Source organism: Hemitrygon akajei, chromosome 15 (genome assembly GCF_048418815.1).
Source record: "Hemitrygon akajei chromosome 15, sHemAka1.3, whole genome shotgun sequence".
NCBI classification, from domain to species: Eukaryota; Metazoa; Chordata; class Chondrichthyes; order Myliobatiformes; family Dasyatidae; genus Hemitrygon; species Hemitrygon akajei.
Window position 1 is genome coordinate 29447970 of NC_133138.1, and position 21843 is coordinate 29469812.

General features: G+C 40.3%; 1 protein-coding gene across 4 annotated transcripts in view; it reads left to right on the forward strand.

The window, feature by feature from the left end:
- LOC140739576 (uncharacterized) overlaps window positions 1-18681 on the forward strand; it is a 56601-nt gene extending 37920 nt beyond the window's left edge. For all 4 annotated transcript variants that reach the window (XM_073067968.1, XM_073067970.1, XM_073067969.1 and 1 more), the window contains 5 exons: window positions 4362-4463; window positions 5784-5855; window positions 12355-12408; window positions 18331-18365; window positions 18502-18681. In XM_073067968.1, coding sequence (XP_072924069.1) covers window positions 4362-4463; window positions 5784-5855; window positions 12355-12408; window positions 18331-18365; window positions 18502-18567 — 329 coding nt within the window. In that variant the 3' untranslated portion in view covers window positions 18568-18681. The remainder of the gene's footprint in view (window positions 1-4361; window positions 4464-5783; window positions 5856-12354; window positions 12409-18330; window positions 18366-18501) is intronic.
- The last annotated feature ends 3162 nt before the right edge of the window (window positions 18682-21843 follow it).

Genomic DNA, 21843 nt, shown 5'->3' on the forward strand with positions numbered 1-21843 from the left:
TAAAAGAATATGACCTTCTCATTCAGTGAACATTAAAATGAACTGTTTATTCCTTATTTGTGGTTTTTAGCTCATCCATAGAAACCAAATGACTTTAATATGGCATAAATGTATTTAGTCTATGAATTCTCTACATTACGCTATACAAGCTAATCTTGCACGTCACAATCACACTATTTATGAACTCACTTAGGCTGAGCAGTTGTGAACATCAGAAGGCAGGGGATCCAGGGAAGTTTGGCTAGGTGGATTCAGAATTGGCTTGCCTGTAGAAAGTAGAGGGTCATGGTGGAGGGAGTACATTCAGACTGGAGGGTTGTGACTAGTGGTGTCCCACAAGGATCAGTTCTGGGATCTCTACTTTTTGTGATTTTTATTAATGACCTGGATGTGGGGGTGGAAGGGTGGGTTGGCAAGTTTGCAGATGACACAAAGGTTGGTGGTGTTGTGGATAGTGTAGAGGATTGTCGAAGATTGCAGAGAGACATTGATAGGATGCAGAAGTGGGCTGAGAAGTGGCAGATAGAGTTCAACCCGGAGAAGTGTGAGGTGGTACACTTTGGAAGGACAAACTCCAAGGTAGAGTACAAAGTAAATGGCAGGATTCTTGGGAGTGTGGAGGAACAGAGGGATCTGGGGGTACATGTACACAGTTCCCTGAAAGTTGCTTCACGGGTAGATAGGGTAGTTAAGAAAGCTTATGGAGTGTTAGCTTTCATAAGTTAAGAGATAAGAGTTGCAGGGTAATGATGCAGCTCTATAAAACTCTGGTTAGGCCACACTTGGAGTACTGTGTCCGGTTCTGGTCACTTCACTATAGGAAAGATGTGGAAGCATTGGAAAGGGTACAGAGGAGATTTACCAGGATGCTGCCTGGTTTAGAGAGTATACATTATGATCAGAGGTAAAAGGAGCTAGGGCTTTACTCTCTGGAGAGAAGGAAGATGAGAGGGGACATGATAGAGGTATACAAGATATTATGAGGAATAGATAGAGTGGACAGCCAACACCTCTTCCGCAAGGCACCACTGCTCAATACAAGAGGACATGGCTTTAATGTAAGGGGTGGGAAGTTCAAGGGGGATATTAGAGGAAGGTTTTTTACTCAGAGAGTGGTTGGTGCATGGAATGCACTGCCTGAGTCAATGGTGGAAGCAGATACACTAGTGAAATTTAAGAGACGACTAAACAGGTATATGGAGGAATTTAAGTTGGAGGGTTATATGGGAGGCAGGGTTTAAGGGTCGGCACAACTTTGTGGGTTGAATGGCCTGTAATGTGCTGTATTGTTCTACGTTCTATGTAATGGAGCCATTTCCATCAGTTTTCAGATGTACAATTAATTTGAATATAGCATCAGGACATTCAACAAAATCTCAGGCAAACAACATTTCAGCTGCAAAGATTGCAAACTAAACTCTCTGCTCTTTAGTCTTAGCACTCTTGTATAAAAAGTGAACATGATGTAAATATTCTGTAGGTCAGCCGGATTAAATGAAGAGAGAGAAATACTTCAGGGTGATGACCTTCCATAAAAGTGGGAGAGACATAAGATTTAAAAATATTAATAGAAGAGTTAGTAGTGAGAAATGGAAATTGTTTTTGCACCCAGAGGATACAAACAAAGAAAAAGAGAAATTAGCTACAGAAGGAGGCCAGTCAGCCCCTCCAGTATCTCCAACACAAAACTATCTACAGTACCTCAGGCTTAAAATGGGCAACAGCTCTGTTTCCATTGTGCTTTGAGAATGAGACTCTTAAAGAAAGAATTTTGTGTTATGTTTGTCCTAACTGATCAACATGTTATTTTTCAAAACTACTTCTTTAATCTAGATTCTCTCAAAAGAAGAAATATTATCTCCACACCCTATGCTATCAATTCAGTCACCATCTTATCTTCTAAACTCTAGTGGATACATGTCTCACCTACCCAGTCATTCCTCATTGATGCAAACTAGTTATCCAGATATCAGCCACGTAAAAGTTAATGAGATCAATCCTCATCATAATACTGCAGATATGGTCTCATAAAACTTTTATTTATTTATTGAGATACAGTGCAGATTAGACCCTTCCAGCTCTTTGAGCCATGCTTGCTAGCAATCCTCCAATTTAATCCTATACAAATCATGGGACACTTTACAATGACCAAGTAATTAGCCTATTAACCAGTAGGTCTTCGGACTGTGGGAGGAAAACTTATATGCTCACGGGGAGAACGTACAAACTCCTTACAGGCAGCAGTGGGAATAGGACCTGGTCACCTGTATTTTAAAGCATTGAGCTAACCATAATCCTACTCAATATCATTGAAGTATAAGATCAATAAAGTATAAGATCTTACTTTTGTGTACAACTCTCTTTGCAGTGAATGAAACATTTGTTAACTCCAGATCTCCAGATTCCACGGTTTCTCAAAGCTCTGCAATCTCTCACCATTTAGATGCCAAGTTTTTTTTTCCTTTCACTTGTTCAGCCAGCCTCCACCACCAACATCTTTCTCACTAAGAACGATAAGAGTACATGTGAGCAGCTCCACTAGCATGTTTCCCCTTAAAATTGCATACTGTCCTGATTTGGCCTAGCAATGACACCACATTCTGCATAATACATTTTTTTAAAAATAGATCTGTGCATCTTTAGGCTGTGATCAATGATGGAATGTGAGTGAAGTAGGTAACTGTTTTCCAACAAACACAAATACAATGGCTCACTGCCCTCTTGTGTAGTAAATTTTATATCATCCATGAAATTTATAATATTATACAATGGCAATATCTTCCCTACATTGTTTAGTTTTCACTGAAATAGTAATTATTTAAGTGTCAGTCAAGAACAGGGGTTCCCAACTTTTTTATGCCATTGACCTCTACCACTAATGAAGGTTGGGAACCCCTGCTCGAGACAATGAGCAATGTACACTGAGTGTCCTCTTTTTTATGTACACCTGCTCATCTAATATCTAATCAGCCAATTCTATGGCAGGAATTCAATGTATAAAAGCATTGACAAGGCCAAGTGTTCATTTGTTGTTGAGATCAAACATCTGAATGGGGAAGAAATGTAATCTAAGTGACTTTGATCATGGAATAACTGTTGGTGCCAGACAGGGTAGTTTGAGTATCTCAGAAACAGGTGATCTACGATTTTCACACACAACAGTCTCTAGAGTTAGCAAATGTAACACCTACCCAATATGTCTAGGGGAAAAGGAGATCCAGCCACACACCAACCCCACCTCCCGTACACGCAGGTGCTGTGGGAATCAAGTTTATGCCGCGCGCACACACACCATATCAAACTCACACCAGATACCATTATGGAATACACTTTAAAGATTTTACTAAAACTAAAAGAGTACTATGCAATACAAAATATATGAAGGAAAAGAAAATAAAGTAAAAGGCGCCAACTTATCAAAGTTCAGTCAGTTTAGTGCACATCATTGGAACTCAACCATCGAACCATTCGACCCCTTGTCACTTTCCTCTGACCTTCACGTCCTCGCACCTGGGACCACCTGGGTGGTCGACCGAGCAGTGCAGTGCACGTCCACCTTCCTCGGCGTCTTCTTCCCGACTCCCCTGAAAAGACAGCGAAACCCCTGCTCCCAGACCCACAAGACAAAATAACATTCCCCATTGGTCAACAAATGAATACAATCCTGATATCAGCAAGTCTAAAGCTAAACAACTGCGAGAGAAAGCGAGAGAAAGAAGCATTCCTACACTTAACAAAACAAAGAAGCCATTTTGATTAACATACACAGTACATTGTACACAGAGAATTGTGCGAGAGAGAAAAAATTCCAGTGAGTAGCAGTTCTGAAAATGTCTTGTTAATGGGAGAGGTCAGACGAGCACGGGCAGATTGGTTCAAGCTGGCAAGAAGGTGACAGTAACTCAAATAACCACACATTACAGCAGTGGTGTGCAGAAAAGGATCTGTGAGCACACAACATGTTGAACTTCAAGTGGATGGGCTATTGCAGTAGAAGATCACAAGCATACTCTCAGTACCTATGTTATTTGGTATGGGAGGCAGCTAAAGAAATGGAGTTTGTGACTGTTGTATGGCAAAAAGTGTTACAGCTGAATCAGATCCTTTATTGATCAGCCAACTCTACATATCTGCCAGATGGAATCTCTGAGTTGATACCACGAATGAAATCCCTGTGTGGTTTTTTTTTTGTTCTACCTCTGTCAGAAGGGTCATTTGTAATACTCCAGTTTTCTTGATTGTTTAATTTGGATTAGGAATCTAACGAAAAAACATTTGGTCTTTCAGGGATCTTTGAAAAAGTGATTAATTACTGTACATGCATAATCTAAAGGAGAAATTTGTGCTTACTCTTCTGCCAGGTAATAACTACACGAATAATATTGCTATTATTGGAAGTCTGGTTCTTCTGCTCATCATTATCCTGGGACTGGTGTTGTGTTTGAAGAAATGCAAGAGAAAAGGTGAGATGCATGACAGAAATCTAAATTAAAGCACAAATCCAAAACAAAATTACCATTGAGGATTTTATCTGACATGAATTTGCCTGCAATCTGTTAAATATTGCTTGCATGTCATTGCCTGATGTAATATTTTTAAGTAATTGATCATGCTTTAAAACCTAGCATTCATACGTTATGGTGAGTCTTCAGCATTGATTGTGGTGAGAAATGTGGTAACTGCAGTTCTACCAATAGTTAAAACAATCACTTCCACTCTAAGTTTGGAACATTGTGTATGTGATGATTGTTCAACTTGCTGGTAATTTGATGCTGGTGATGGGCAATGATCTTGAAGGTCAAGATTATTGTCATTCAACCGTACGCATGTATACAGCTAAACGAGACAACTTTCCTCAGGGATCCAGATGTAATTAGCTATGTAACTGATATATGGAGTATAAAACAGGAAAACAGAGACTAGCTACTTTGAGAGGAGAATATTTAGATGGAGTGATACTACGAGTTGCCTATAGTGCTAAATACAAGGAGTTTGCATACAATACAGCAAGTAATTAGGAAAGGTCCTCAGAGGTATTCTATTAGGTACAGACATATACCTGCTCATTATTGAAAATATCTAATCAACCAATCATGTATCAGAAACTCAATGCGTAAAAACATGCAGACGTTGCCAAAAGGCTCAATTGTTGTTCAAACCAAACATCAGATTGGGGAAGAAATGTAGTCTAAGTAACTTTGACTGTGAAATGATTGTTGGTGCCAGACAGGGTGGTTTGTATATCTCAGAAATTACTGATCTCCTGAGATGTTCACACACACCAATCTTTAGAGTTTATAGAAAATGTTGTGGAAGACAAAAAAAAAAATCCTGTGAGCGGCAGTTCTGCAAATGCCTTGTCAATGAGAGAGATCAGGAGAGAATGGCCAGAGTGGAACAAGCTGACAGGAAGGTGACAGTAACTCAAAATAACCACACATTAGAGTGGTGGTGTACAGAGAAGCATCTCTGAATAAATAATAAATCAAAAGTTGAACTGGGTGGTCTACAGCAGCAGAAGACAATGAACAGACACTCAGTGGCCATTTTATTGGGTACAGGGTATACCTACTAAAGTTGGCCTCTGAGTGGATGTCACAGATGAAGCTAAATTCTCTCTACAATGCATATTGCTTTTACACAGGATAGTTTCCTCTGATGGATGTTACACATTCCTACTCATTCTTGTTGCTTTCTATAGCCATTGAGTACTTCTGGTCTATATATTTAGAAATAATGTTTTAAACTTAATCTGAATCAGAAAAAAATTGAATATATTCCAGATCAGACACGTGTAACTGAGACCAGTCATGTTCCTGAATATATGTCTGTCGATAAGAAGTCAACGCAAGAAGGTAAGGGGATGAATCCAGTTTTACAGCTCTCTAAGTAAGTTTCTTTTTGCTTGCTCACCACTGTGGCTGACTAGCAACAAAGTTGTTCTTGGCAAGCGATTAAAGTCCGTGGGCTTCATGCATCATCATTCCTGAGGCCGGACATGGTAATTCTGTCAAAAACCTCGAGTAGGTGGTCATGGCAGAAGCAACAGTTCCTTCGGAAGAACAGATTCAGAATCAGAATCAGGTTTATTATCACGGGCATGTGACGTGAAATTTGTTAACTTAGCAGCAGCAGTTCAATGCAATGCATAATCTAGCACAGATAGAAAAAAATAGTAAATAAAATAAAACATAATAATAAAAAAACAAGTTAATCAATTATGTATATTGAATAGATTTAAAAGAATGTGTAAAAACAGAAATACTGTATATTAAAAAAGTGAGGTAGTGTCCAAAGCTTCAATGTCCATTTAGGAATCGGATGACAGAGGAGAAGAAGCTGTCCTGAATCGCTGAGTGTGTGCCTTCAGGCTTCTGTATCTCCTACCTGATGGTAACAGTGAGAAAAGGGCATGCTCTGGGTGCTGGAGGTCCTTAATAATGGACGCTGCCTTTCTGAGACACTGCACCCTAAAGATGTCCTGGGTACCTTGTAGGCTAGTACCCAAGATGGAGCTGACTAGATTTATAACCTTCTGCAGTTTCTTTCAGTCCTGTGCAGTAGCTCTTCCATACCAGACAGTGATGCAGCCTGTCAGAATGCTCTCCATGGTACAAATATAAAAATTTGAGGCTTTTCATTCCAGGACGAAGGAGATGTCTTCCTTTTTTAAAGAAAATGGGCTTCCCTTCCTCCACCATTAACTTTGCATCTCTCCCATTTCATGCACATCTGCTCTCACCCCATCCTCCTGCCACCTCACTAGGGATAGGATTCTCCTTGTTCTCAGCTACCAACCCACCAGCCTCCGAGTCCAACATATAATTCTTTGTAACTTCATCCACCTCCAACGGGATCCCACCACCAAGCACATCTTTCCCTCCCCCCTCTTTCTGTTTCTCACAGGGATCGCTCCCTACGCGACTCCCTTGTCCACTCGTCCCCCCCATCCCTTCCCACCAATCTCCCTCCTGGCACTTATCCTTGTAAGTCGAACAAATGCTACACCTGCCCTTACACTTCCTCCCTCATCACCATTCAGGGCCCCAGACAGTCCTTCCAGTTGAGGCGACACTTCACCTGTGAGTCGGCTGGTGTGGTATACTGCGTCCAGTGCTCCTGGTGCGGCCCTCTATATATTGGTGAGACCTGATGCAGACTGGGAGACCATTTCGCTGAACACCTACACTCTGTCCGCCAGAGAAAGCAGGATCTCCCAGTGGCCACATGTTTAATTCCATGTCCTATTCCCATTCTGATATGTCTATCCATAGCCTCCTCTACTGTCAAGATGAAGCCACATTCAGGTTGAAGGAACAACACCTTATGTTCCATCTTGGTAGCCTCCAACATGATGGCATGAACATTGATTTCTCTAACTTCCGTTAATGCCCCTCCTCCCCTTCTTACCCCCCTTATTTGTTTATTTATTGATTGATTGATTGACCAAATCATTTATTTATTTATTTATTCGTTCATTCATTCATTCATTCATTCCCCCCTTTTCTTTTCTCTCTTTTTTCTCTCTCTGCCCTCTCACAATCACTCCTTGCCTGCTCTCCATCTCCCTCTGATGCTTCCCCCTACTCTTTCTTTCTCCCCAGGCCTCCTGTCCCATGTTCCTTTCCCTTCTCCAGTTGTGTATTCCTTTTGCCAATCAACTTTGGAGCTCTTAGCTTCATTCCTCCCCCTCCTGTCTTCTCCTATCATTTGAGCTATGCCTAACCACACAGTTATGTGTACGCAGAGAGTAGAGCGGTGGGATAAGCACACACCCCTGAGATGTGCCACTGTTGATTGTCAGCAAGGAGGATAGGTTATCACCAATCTACACAGGCTGTGGTCTTCTGGTTAGGAAGCTGAGGATCCAATTGGAGAGGGAGGTACAGAGGCCCAGCTTCTGCAACTTCTCAATCAGGATTGTGGGAATGATGATATTAAATGCTGAGCTGTAGTCAAACAGCATCGTCACATATGTGCTTGTGTTGTCCAAGTGGTCTAAAGCCATGTAGAGAGCCATTGAGATTGCATCTGCCATTGACCTATTGTGGCGATAGGCAAATAGCAATGGGTCCAGGTCCTTGCTGAGGCAGGAGTTCAGTCTAGTCATGACCAACCTCTCAAAGCATTCCATCACTGTCAATGAGAGTGCTATCGGGTGATAGTCATTAAGGCAGCACATTATTCTTTTTAGGTACTGGTATGATTGCTGCTTCTTTGAAGCTAATGGAAACTTCTGCCCGTAGAAATGAGAGGTTGAGGATGATTTTGAGCATGTGAAAGTCAAACCAGCATCAGCAGGTAGAGCAGTGCCAGAGTCAGCCTGGACCACACAATGCAAGCTTATAGAGGTGGAATGTTGGGGTTTTGCTGGCTGCATGCTGTGCAGAACCTGCTCTCTCATAGGCAATATGGGGGCTGCTAAGAAAAGAACCATCAGCACCATAACAGAGGCTGCTGAAGAAGCCTCAAGATGGCTCTGGATCAAGAGGTGTAACTCATGGACCAATGCTGCTGAGAAACAAGCCAGGACCTGATCTACCCTGGCCAGGTCACCTGGGTGAGATGGTCTGATGTTGAAAGACCCAAAGCACCCAATGACCCCAGGTTACATCACATGTATCTCAGCATTTTTAAAATAAAGACTCTGCCATATTTCACAGAGATAAAATTTTTGTAGGTAATTTCATATTTTGTACTGGAAGCCCTATATATTTGTCATGAAGTCTGAACAATCATAGGTAATGTCTGATTTTGTAAAGCTGTATGATCATATGTTATACTGATGGTCTCCAGTTTTGATCTTTTTCAGAAGTACAATATCCAAGCAAAACCGTACAGAATGTTAAAAATCTTTATTGGCCTCTCACTACTTATTATTCATTTACACATTCCAGTATTCTGCATCATTTCGTAAAACTATCACCTCATATTTCTGAAATCATCCTTATCAAATTTTGTACCTTCTCCATTTACCTTTCTAATACAATGCCTGAATGTGGTCAAACTAACATTTGGTGAAAGTTCACTTCCTGTCAACAATATATTCATTGTCCTTATTAAGTTGTGACCCTATCTTTAGTGAGTTACGTATTTAGTTCCTGGACTCCTTTGATTATTTTTTTAATTCCATTCCAAATTTTCCTTACCAAACAACAATATCTTACACTTATAATTGTAAATTGAATGTCAACACTGATAATTCTATTCTGAAGTTTCTTGAAACTTCCTGCAAGCTTCCGCTGTCATGACAGTTCCTTCACTTGCACCAAAGGCCTGAATTAGATGGCCTTTCAGATGTTCCTCTACCCTCCCAAGGTCAGATTGTTGTAAATTTGTTTGGTGTCTGCTTTTGCCTTACATTCTCAAATTGCTACTACTCTTCTGCAACAGTATAAATTCTTGGTACTTCACAATCTTGGTATTTCACATTCTCCAGTCATTCGTAGATGGGAAAATGAATAAAGTATGCCTGAAGGAGTAAACATGGATGTCAGGAGCACACTTGACTTTGAGACTTCACTTAATCATTTAGATTCCCATCACTATTCAGGCTGAAGGAATAAAGCAATAGACAATAGACAACAGACAATAGACAATAGGTGCAGAAGTAGACCATTCGGCCCTTCAAGCCTGCACCGCCATTTTGAGATCATGGCTGATCAACTACTATCAATACCCGGTTCCTGCCTTGTCCCCATATCCCTTGATTCCCCTATCCATAAGATACCTATCTAGCTCCTTCTTGAAAGCATCCAGAGAATTGGCCTCCACTACCTTCTGAGGCAGTGCATTCCAGACCCCCACAACTCTCTGGGAGAAGAAGTTTTTCCTTAACTCTGTCATAAATGACCTACCCCTTATTCTCAAACCATGCCCTCTGGTACTGGACTTTCCCAGCATATGGAACATATTTCCTGCCTCTATCTTGTCCAATCCCTTAATGTTCTTATATGTTTCAATCAGATCCCCTCTCAATCTCCTTAATTCCAGCGTGTACAAGCCCAGTCTCTCTAATCTCTCTGCATAAGACAGTCCAGACATCCCAGGAATTAACCTCGTGAATCTACGCTGCACTTCCTCAACAGCCAGGATGTCCTTCCTTAACCCTGGAGACCAAAACTGTACACAATACTCCAGGTGTGGTCTCACCAGGGCTCTGTACAAATGCAAGAGGATTTCCTTGCTCTTGTACTCAATTCCCTTTGTAATAAAGGCCAACATTCCATTAGCCTTCTTCACTGCCTGCTGCAATTGCTCATTCACCTTCAGTGACTGATGAACAGGGACTCCGAGATCTCTTTGTATTTCTCCCTTACCTAACTCTACACCGTTCAGATAATAATCTGCCTTCCTGTTCTTACTCCCAAAGTGGATAACCTCACACTTATTCACGTTAAACGTCATCTGCCAAGTATCTGTCCACTCACCCAGCCTATCCAAGTCACCCTGAATTCTCCTGACATCCTCATCACATGTCACACTGCCACCCAGCTTAGTATCATCAGCAAATTTGCTGATGTTATTTTCAATGCCTTCATCCAAATTGTTGACGTAAATTGTAAACAGCTGTGGTCTCAATACCGAGCCCTGTGGCACCCCACTAGTCACTACCTGCCATTCTGAGAAACACCTATTCACCGCTACTCTTTGCTTTCTATCTGCCAACCAGTTTTCTATCCATGTCAATGTCTTCCCCCCGATGCCCTGAGCTTTGATTTTACCCACCAATCTCCTATGTGGGACCTTATCAAATGCCTTCTGAAAATCGAGGTACACTACATCCACTGGATCTCCCCCGTCTAACTTCCTAGTTACATCCTCGAACAACAGATTAGTCAAGCATGATTTACCCCTGGTAAATCCATGCTGGCTTGGCCCAATCCTATCACTGCTATCTAAATATGCCACTATTTCATCCTTAGTAATGGACTCTAGCATCTTTCCCACCACCGATGTCAGGCTGACAGGTCGATAGTTCTCTGTTTTCTCCCTCCCTCCTTTCTTAAAAAGTGGGATAACATTAGCCATTCTCCAATCCTCAGGAACTGATCCTGAATCTAAGGAACATTGGAAAATGATTACCAATGCATCCACAATTTCCAGGGCCACCTCCTTTAGTACCCTAGAATGCAGACCATCTGGACCTGGGGATTTGTCAGCCTTCAGTCCCATCAGTCTTCTCATCACCGTTTCCTTCCTAATGTCAATCTGTTTCATTTCTTCTGTTACCCTATGTCCTTGGCCCATCCATACATCTGGGAGATTGCTTGTGTCTTCCTTAGTGAAAACAGATCTAAAGTACTCATTAAATTCTTCTGCCATTTCTCTGTTTCCCATAACAATTTCACCTAATTCATTCTTCAAGGGCCCAACATTGTTCTTAACTATCTTCTTTCTCTTCACATACCTAAAAAAGCTTTTGCTATCTTCCTTTATATTCCTAGCTAGCTTGCGTTCATACCTAATTTTTTCTCCCCGTATTGTCTTTTTAGTTAAGTTCTGTTGTTCCTTAAAAACTTCCCAATCATCTGTCCTCCCACTCACCTTAGCTCTGTCATACTTCCTTTTTTTTAATGCTATGCAATCTCTGACTTCCTTTGTCAACCACTGTGGCCCCTTTCCCCCCTTTGAATCCTTCCTTCTCCGGGGGATGAACTGATTTTGCACCTTGTGCATTATTCCCAAAAATACCTGCCATTGCTGTTCCACTGTCTTTTCTGCTAGGCTATCCGTCCAGTCAACTTTGGCCTTTGGTTTGGAAGCCAGAAAACTCTTGGTATTTGTAGAAATACAGCATAATGACACATTGCAGAGATGGAAGTAAAAGAGAAATATACTGGAAAAGAAAATGTGATTAATTACATTTTTTCTTATTCCAAGTTAGTTATGTACATGAGGCAGAACCCATTTGACAACAGTATAATTTTGAAAAAAGAAATCTGGGTACAAGGCCCACTTTGGCCTTCATTGTGTTCTTTTCATTGACAAAACATTTACAGAGCTGAATATGGAAAAGTGTCAACTTTCAGCTGAGACCTGCTTTTTTAGTCCTGATGAAGGGTCTTGGCCCAAAACGTCAACTGTACTTCTTCCTATCGATGCTGCCTGGCCTGCTGCGTTCCACCAGCAATTTGTGTGTGTTGTTTTTTCAGTTAATGCTATGATTGAGGGAGGGAAACCAGTAAAGTAGAAGGGTTAAAACTCTTTGCTAAACTGTTAAGATAACTACACATTAACTATTTGATTTTCTATTTTTAGAAGCATGAATAATGCTTGTTTGTCTGACATTAACATTTCCATTTTAAGTCCAATGTATGCATTATGTAAATTTTATATTACTTGTCTCTGCAGACACAGAAGAAGCTATTCATTATGGGGATATATACTTTAAAAATGAAACATCAGGTAATGAAAACATTTTTTTTCAATTTTCTCTTTCATTTTTGCTTTATCTTTCCAGACAGTTAGTGCTGGGCAAGAAAATTCAGTGCTGTTAGTCTCCTTTGAACAGCTCAGAAGACACTGGTTTAAAGCAACTCACCATGTACCTCATCAGGAAGTTAGCAGCAGAGGCACAACCAGTTACACATGCTTCTCTGAGTCAGAAGGTCATTGGTTTAATCCCTTTAAGAATAATAAAACATAGGAAACAGTTATAATGGCCGAAAGTGCTGGTTTTCAGATAAGATGTTAAACCAAGGCACTGTTTGTATGCTCATGTAATCAAAAAGCTCATTTACTAATTTTCCTTTTGATAAATACACTCATTTGCATGCATAAATAGAAACACAATATGGAATTTGAAAAAAAGCACTGTACACATGGCCCCAACTTATTAGAAATTGCATTGAGATTGCAGAACTTGAAACAAGTAACAGGAAAGCATAAAAGGCAGACCGAGCACTTCAATTTGATATTGAATATGACAAAGGTAAACTGAATTTGTCTTTCCTTACCATGATAAAATGTTAAGAGACTTCACAGGAGACTGTTGCTGGGACTTAAGGACATGAATTATAAGGAAAAGTTAAAGAGGTTAGGACTCTATTCCCTAGTGAGTAAGAGAATAAGGGGAGATTAGATAGAGGTATACAAAATTATGAGGAGTACAGAACGGACCTTGGGTGACACTGGAAATAGAGGTCAAAGGTTTAGGGTGAAAGGTTAAATACAAAAGGGGAAATTGAGAGGGAACTTTGTCATGCAGAAAGTGGCACAAAGGTGGATTGGCTTGTCAGCAGAAGTGATACTTGCGGTTTCAGTTGAAACATTTCAACAAGTTTGGACAAGTACAAATATACACATGGCAGGGTTATAGACCATAAGACATAAAGGAGAAGTACTAGGCCTTCTGGCCCAGCGATTCTGCTCCACCAGGCAATCATGGCTGATTCGTTTCCTCCCACTGCCCAACCTTCTCCCCATAACCTTTGATGCCGTGGCCAATCAACAACTTGTCAATCTCCACCATAAGTATACCCAATGACCTGGCCTCCAGATCACCCTGCGGTAACAAATTCCACAAATGCACCACCTTCTAGCTAAAGAAATCTATATGTGTTGTCTGTTTTAAATTGACACCCTCCTTCCTGAAGATGTACCCTCTTGCCTTAGACTCCCCCATGACGGGAACCATCCTTTCCACATTTACACTGTCTAGGCCTTTCAACATTTGAAAGGTTTCAATGAGATCACTTTCATCCTTCTGAATTCCATAGAATACAGACCTGGAGTCATAAAATGTTTCTCATATGATAACCCTTTCATTCCTAGAATAATCCTTGTGAACCTCCTCTAAACCCTCTCCAATGCCAACACACCTTTTCTAAGGTAAGGAGCCCAAAACTGTTCACACTACTCAAGGGGAGGCCTCACTAGTGCCTTATAAAGCCTCAGCATCACATCCTTGCTCTTGTATTCTAGACCTCTTGTAATGAATGCTAACAGTGCATTTGCATTTGCCTTCCTCACCACTGAGTTGACCTGCAAGTTAACCTTTCAGGTGTTCTACACAAGGACTCCCAAGTCCCTATGCATCTCAGATTTTTGGATTTTCTCCCCATTTAGAAAATAGTCTGCATATTTATTTTTTCTACCAAAGTGCATAACCATGCATTTTCCAACATTATATTTCTTTTGCCACTTTCTTGTCCATTCTCCTAACCTGCCTAAACCCTTCTGCAGCCTTCCTGTTTTCTCAACACAACTCACCCCTTCACCAATCTTCATATCTTCTGCTAACTTGGCAACAAAGCCATCTATTCCATCATCTAAATCATTGATATACAACATAAAAAGAAATAGTCCCAAGTGGTGGTCAACCCCTGTAATAGAACACTAGTCAATGGCAGCCAACCAGAAAAGGATCCTTTTGTTCCCACTCGCTGCCTCCTACCAATTAGCCAATGCTCTAACCATGCCAGTAACTTTCCTGTAATACTATGGGCTCTTAAATTGGTAAACAGCCTCATGTCTGTCACTTTGTCAAAGGCCTTTTTAAATCCAAATATACAACATCCACTGCATCCCCTTGATCTGTCCAACTTGTAATCTCCTCAAAGAATTCCAACAGGTTTATGAGACAAGATTTTCCCTTGAGGAAACCATGCTGACCTTTGTCTTATCTTGTCATGTGTCACCAAATACTCAATAACTTCATCCTTAACAATTGATTCCAATGTCTTCCCAAACACTGAGGTCAGGCTAACAGTTCTATAATTTCCTTTGTGCTGTTTCCCTCTTTTCTTTAAGAGTGAAATGACATTTGTAATTTTCCAGTCCTCCAGAAACACGTCAGAGTCCTATGATTCTTGAAAGATTATAACTAATACCTCCACAATCTATACCGTTACGTCTTTCAGAACCCTATGCTGTAGTTCATCGGGTCTGGTTGACTTATGTACCTTTATGGCTTTTAGCTTTTTGAGCACATTCTCCCTTGAAATAGTAACTCCACTCACTTCTCTTCCCTCACACCCTTCGACACCTGGCACACTGCTAGTGTCTTCCACAGAGAGGACTGATACAAAATACTTAATTAGCTCATCTGCTGTCTCCTTGTCTCCCTGTTAATATTTCTCCAGCCTCATTTTCTAGCCATCCTATATCCACTCTCATCTCTCTTTTATTTTTTATATACTTGAAAAGGTTACTTTCTGTTGACCTTGATACAGTATTATTTGCTAGCTTGTTTCCATATTTCATCTTTTCTCTCCTAATGATTCTTTCAATTGCTTTCTGTTGCATTTTAAAAGCTCTAGCCTCCAACCAATTTTTGCTTTGTTTTATGCCCTCTCTTTCGCTTTTACATTAGCTTTGACTTCCCTTGTCAGCCATGGTTGTACTATTTTGCCATTTGAGTTTTTATTTGTTTTTGGAATACATCTGTCCTGCAACTCCCTCATTTTTCCCAACAACTCAAGCATTTTCTGCTGTGCTGTCATCCTTGCCATCATCTCCTTCCAGCTTACTTTGGCCAAATACTCTCTCATACACTGTAATTTCCTTTACTCCACTGAAATACTGCTATGTCGGACTTTACTTTCTCCCTATGAAATTTCAAGTTGAACTCAATCATATTGTGATCACTGTCTCCTAAGGGTCCCTTTACCTCAAGCTTCCTTATCACCTCCGGTTCATTACATAACACCCAATCCAGTATAGCTGATCCCCTAGTAGGCTCAATGACAAATTGCTCTATAAACCTATCTCATAGGCATTCAACAAAATCACTCTCTTGAAATCCATTACCAACCTGATTTTCCCAATCTGCTTGCATATTAAAATCTCCCATGACTATCATAACATTTCCATTTTGACATGCCTTTTCTATTTTCCATTGTAATCTGTAGTCCACATACCAGCTACTGTTTGAAGGTCTGTATCTAATTGCCATCAGGGTCCTTTTACTTTCACATTTTCTTAACTCAATCCAAAAGGATTCAGCATCTTCTGATCCTATGTCACACCTTTCTAATGATTTCATGCCATTCTTTATCAGCAAAGCCACGCTATCTCCTCTGCCTGCCTTCCTATCCCTTTGATACAAGTGTAACCTTGGATATTTAGCTCCCAACTGCAATCATCCTTCATCCTTGATTCATTTTTGGCTACAACATCATATCTAACAATTTGTAAAAGAGCAACAAGATCATCCACCTTATTTCTTATACAGTGCTCTGTGCATTGAGATAGAACACTCTGAGTACTGTATTTTCTACCTTTTTTGATCCTGCATCCCTAATGCATTGATACTCATTCTGCTTGCTGTGATTTTGCCCTGTCATCTGCCTGCCCTTCCCAACAGCACACTATCTTTGTCTTTTTACTATCCATTCTGTCCTGAGTCCCTTCACTCCATTTTCTATCCTCCTGCCAAGATACTTTAAACCCTTCAACACAGCTCTAAGAAACCTGCCTGCGAGAGTATTGGAGAGCGATGATCCTGGTGCAGGTCAGACAGACAGACATACTTTATTGATCCCGAGGGAAATTGGGTTTCGTTAGAGTTGCACCAACCAAGAATAGTGTAGAAATATAGCAATATAGCAATAAAACCATAAATAAATAATTAATAATAAGTTAATTAGGCCAAGTGGAAATAAGTCCAGGACCAGCATATTGTCTCAGGGTGTCTGACACTCCGAGGGAGGAGTTGTAAAGTTTGATGGCCACAGGCAGGAATGACTTCCTATGATGTTCAGTGTTACGTCTTGGTGGAATGAGTCTCTGGCTGAATGTACTCCTGTGCCTAACCAGTACATTATGGAGTGGATGGAAGTCATTGTCCAAGATGGCATGCAACTTGGACAGCATCCTCTTTTCAGACACCACCGTCAGAGAGTCCAGTTCCACCCCCACAACATCCCTGGCCTTACGAATGAGTTTGTTGATTCTGTTGGTTTCTGCTACCCTCAGCCTGCTGTTCCAGCACACAACAGCAAACATGATAGCACTGGCCACCACAGCCTCGTAGAACATCCTCTGCATCGTCCGGCAGATGTTAAAGGACCTCAGTCTCCTCAGGAAATAGAGACGGCTCTGACCCTTCTTGTAGACAGCCTTGGTGTTCTTTGACCAGTCCAGTTTATTGTAAATTCACATCCCCAGGTATTTATAATCCTCCACCATGTCCACACTGACCGCTTGGATGGAAACAGGGGTCATAGACAAGATGGGCAGAAGGGCCTGTTTCTGTGTGGTGCTGCCCTGTGATTCTACAATACTACAGTACCTCAATTACTAAATTAACTGGGGCAAAATTGAAAAGAGTGATGAAAGTGTTATATTTGAATACACACTGTATATGGGACAAGTTAGATGATGTTGTACCACAATTAGTGATTAGTAGGTATGATAAACACCAGAAACTCTGCAGATGCTGGAAATCCAAGCATCACGCATGAAAGGCTGGAGAATCTCAGTAGGTCAGGCAGCATTTATGGAAAAAAGTACAGTTGACGTTTTGACTCGAAACTCTTTGGCCAGACTGGAGAAAAAAAGCTGAGGAGTGAATTTAAAAGGTGGGAGGGGGAGAGAGAAACCCCAGGTGATAGGTGAAACTTGGAAGGGAAGGAATGAAGTAAAGAGGAGGGAAGTTGATTGATGAAAGAGACAGAAGGCCATGTGAGAAACAATAGGGGGAGGAGCACTAGAGGGAGGCAATGGGTGGGAATGGAGATAAGGTAAGGAACAAACAATAAAAAGACACAGCATCGATCCCTACAGCACACCACTAGTCAAAGTCCTCTAATCAGAGAGACAACCATTTACAACCCATTCTCTACCTAACCACGGGGATATCTTAATCAGAAAATACCAGTGCTTTACCATTGTCACTGTTAGGAGAGGTTGATGAGCAAATGCAGCCAGTTGGGAGGAGAGAAAGGTGGTGGTAGAGACAGAGGCTGGGAGGTGATAAGTGGACAGAACAAAGGGCTTCAGGTACTGGAATATGAGCAATAAAGAGAATGATAAGTGAAGCAAATAAGGAAGGAATGATGATCTTTGCTAAATCTTCCATTATCAATATTCTTGGAATTTTGATATCCCAAAAAATTAACTGATCTTTGGATTCCCTTGAAAAATACACACCTAACAACTCATCAGCATATAGTGCCATTCATGAAAGAGCTTAGCTCACTTGCTTCACTGTGTAAATGCCATAGTTAGTTTGGATTTGACTCTCAGAGATGGCAACTAAGTCAATTTGTGCCTTTGTTGACCTACTGTCTATATAAGGCAAAGGTAACACAAAATGGATAGTTGTATTTTATAAATGATACTAATTAATATTATCTTTAATTGTGGTGTTTGCAATTATCACAGGTAGCAGACATGACATGCAGGGCAAATCAACAATTGTAAGTAAATCAATTCCTATTGAACAAATATTGAACTATTTTTTACTTGATGCTGGAAATTTATAAATTGTTCTTTAATGAAAAATGTCTAAAGATAGATCACCTTTACAAATGTTTATTCTGTCTTCTCTTTCAGAATGTTGGTGATTCAAAGGATGGTAAACATGGTGTCATCTATGCAGAAATAGCACAATTAACATGAATAAACTCAAACACAAGAAATTCTGCACATGCTGGAAATCTAAAGCAATGTAAACAAAATGCTGGAGGAACTCAGCAGATCAAGTAGCATCTATGAAAATGAACATCAATATTTTGGGCCAAGACCCTTCTTCAGGACTGGAAAGGAAGGTGGAAGATGCCAGAATAAAAAGGTAGGAGGAGGGAAAGAATGATGGCTGGAAGGTGATAGATGAAGCCAGGTGGGTGGGAAAGGTAAAGGACTGGAGATGGAGGAATCTGATAGGAGAGGAGAGTCGAACACAGGAGAAAAGGAAAGAGAAGGGACACCAATGGAAAGTGATAAAAAGGTGAGATGTTACAGGTGAGATAGGTGAATAGAAGGAGTGAGAGGGGGAGGTATTTTTTTAACCACTCCTCTCTCCTATCAGATTCCTTCATCTCCAGTCCTTTACCTTTTGCACCCACCTGGCCTCACCTATCACTTTCTAGCTATCCTTCTTTCCCTCCCTCTACTTCTTTATTCTGGTGTTTTCCCCCTTCCTTTCCAGTCCTGAAGAAAGGTCTTGGCTTGAAACGCTCATCATTCATTTCCATAGATGCTGCCTGATCTGCTGAGTTCATCCAACATTTTGTTTATGGTGATATGAGTGAACTGGTCAGAATATAAAATAAAATTGTTTAGTTATTTGCTTTGGGGAATTGAAATCTATCCCTTGGAACTGTTCTATGACATGTTTTTCATGGAAACCTGTACTGATTTTACATAATTCTGAAGTAGGCTTACTAAGCCTCAACTTATGACAGATTTCTTGGAAGTAAGAATTTTTTTTTGAATTTGAAAATGTTCTCATAATTTCTGAAAATGCTATGTAAAAATGCAACTCCATTATACAAGCTATATTGAGCATTAGTGGTAACTTTCCAATTGACTCAACAAATTTTTCAGAATTGTAACATTTGATAACTTAATCTGAACACAAAAAACACAAGTTGTCAGTGATAAGGGAGTGCAGTACATTCTGGGACACCATGCTATTTACATTGTCCACACTGGAGTGTCAAAAATGTCAAATCACCTGCAGATTATTCCTCTGACCTGCCTTCCAAGTGGCTCTAATTGCAAAGTACAAAAAAAAACAAGGAAATAGCACAGCTGCCCAAGAATGATCAACTATTTGCACAGTTCAGTGTTGCTGCTACCTAAAAGGCCAGAGCTATTTCTAGATTTCTATGGGTACCAACTGAATAGGGCAACAGACAGAAGCTGAAAGGCAACCAGATATTCAAGTGTCAGTCCCTGAAACAAAAATGGTCACATATTGCCACTAATTATATGTAAATAAAGCAATTTCCATTTTATTTTTAGGAGAGAAAGCAATCTCCCTCTTACTTAAAAGAAAGAGAGAAATTAAAGAGGAAAAATAAAACTTCTATTGTATCACATTGCTAAATGAATGATGCATTTTCTTTTTTCTTTTACAAGGTAATAATTTTGAGTGGTGCTGTCAGTTACTATGTGATATATGTAAAATAGAGCACTTATAAAGGCAATTTAAAAGGAAAAAACGTTCAAAGGCTTGACTACAACAGAATGACTGCTATAGAAGGACTAAAGAAAATTAAAGGGAAATGAGGAAGTATCAAGCATCAGGGTTGGTGATTGGTATATTGCTCTCACATGTACCAAGATGCAGAAAAATATTTTATTTGTATGCTGTTCAATCAGATTATTCTAGATGTACAGTGTACAGTATATGTTAAAAAAAAGATCAGAATGCAAAGGTTGATGTGAATTCAAGATTTCTCATCAATATTAGAGGTGTGTTTGCTTCTTTTGATGAGAATTTACCAAATGTAATATGGTAAAACCATTATTAGATGTGAACAGTATTTGTTTCTTTAAGGCTCATACTCCTTTAAGAGGCATAGGACTGAGTGCTCTCTGGGTTGCAACAAAATGTATGTAAAATTTTGAAGGAACTAAACTTTTAATAAATGTATTTGTGTTCCTTGTGTCTCCACGTGTATTGACTTTGCACAAAGGTAGACTGGAGCTGTATGGAGGGTGAGGGTTGTTAAACTAGAATGCAGGACAATGGGAACTAGAACACCCGAACAGGAGTGGTTGAATGGCTGAGGAGAAAGATGATGTTAAGCCCACATACAAGGTCAGGAATCAGAAAGTTGAGCATGGTGCGACTAATTTTCTGAGCTGTCAATGCAAGGAATATTGTAGGAAAGGCAGATGAGCTGAGGGCTTGGATCACAATGTGGAATTATGACAATGAAGCCATTAGTGAGACTTGGTTGTAGGAGGGGGAGGACTGGCAGCTCAATGTTCTGCAGTACCGTTATTTTAGATGTGTTGAAGAGATTAAAGGGGGATGGATAGCATTAATAATTAGGGAATATGTCATGGCAGTAGTCAGTCAGGACAGACTGGAGAGCACATCTAGTGAGGCTTTATGGGTAGAACTGAGGAATAAAAATGGGATGACCAGGTTAATGGGATTATATTATAGACCACCTACAGTCCATGTGATTTAGAGGAACAAATTTATAAAAGATCGCAGACTGTTGCAAGAAACACAATGTTGTGACCGTAGGTGACTTTATCTTTCCACGTATTGACTGGGACTCCAAAACTGTAATGGATGGGTAAGAGTTTGTAATGTGTTCAAGCAAGTTTCCTTAATCAGTAGCAAAGTCCCAACTAGAGAGAATGCGATACTAAATCTGCTATTAGGGAATGAGACAGGGCAGGTGACATGTTTGTGTAAGGGAGCACTTGGCACCTAGTGATCATAATGCCATCGGTTTCAAAGTAATTATAGAAAGTATGTCTGGTTCTTGGATTGAGTTTCTAACTTGCATAAGGCCAATTCTAATGGTATCAGAAAGGATCTGGCAAGTGTGAATTGGGATAGGTTTGTTTTCTGGCAAGGATATCCTTGATAAATGGGAGGCCTTCAAAAGTGAAATTTTAAGAGTCCAGAGATTGTATGTTCCTGTCAGAGTAAAAGGCAAGGATAACAGGTATATGGAACCTTGATTTTCAAGAGATATTGAGGCCTTGGTTTTAAAAAAGGAGGAAGTAAATAACAGGTATAGCAGGTAGAAACAAGTGAGGTATTTGAGGAATATAGGAAATGCAAGAGAACACTTAAGAAGGAAATCAGGAGGGCCAAAAGAAGGCATGAGATTGCTCTAGCAGGCAAGATGAAAGAGAATCCTAAAGTCTTCTACAGATAGATTAAGAGCAAAAGGATAGCAAGGGACAAAATTGGTCTTCTGG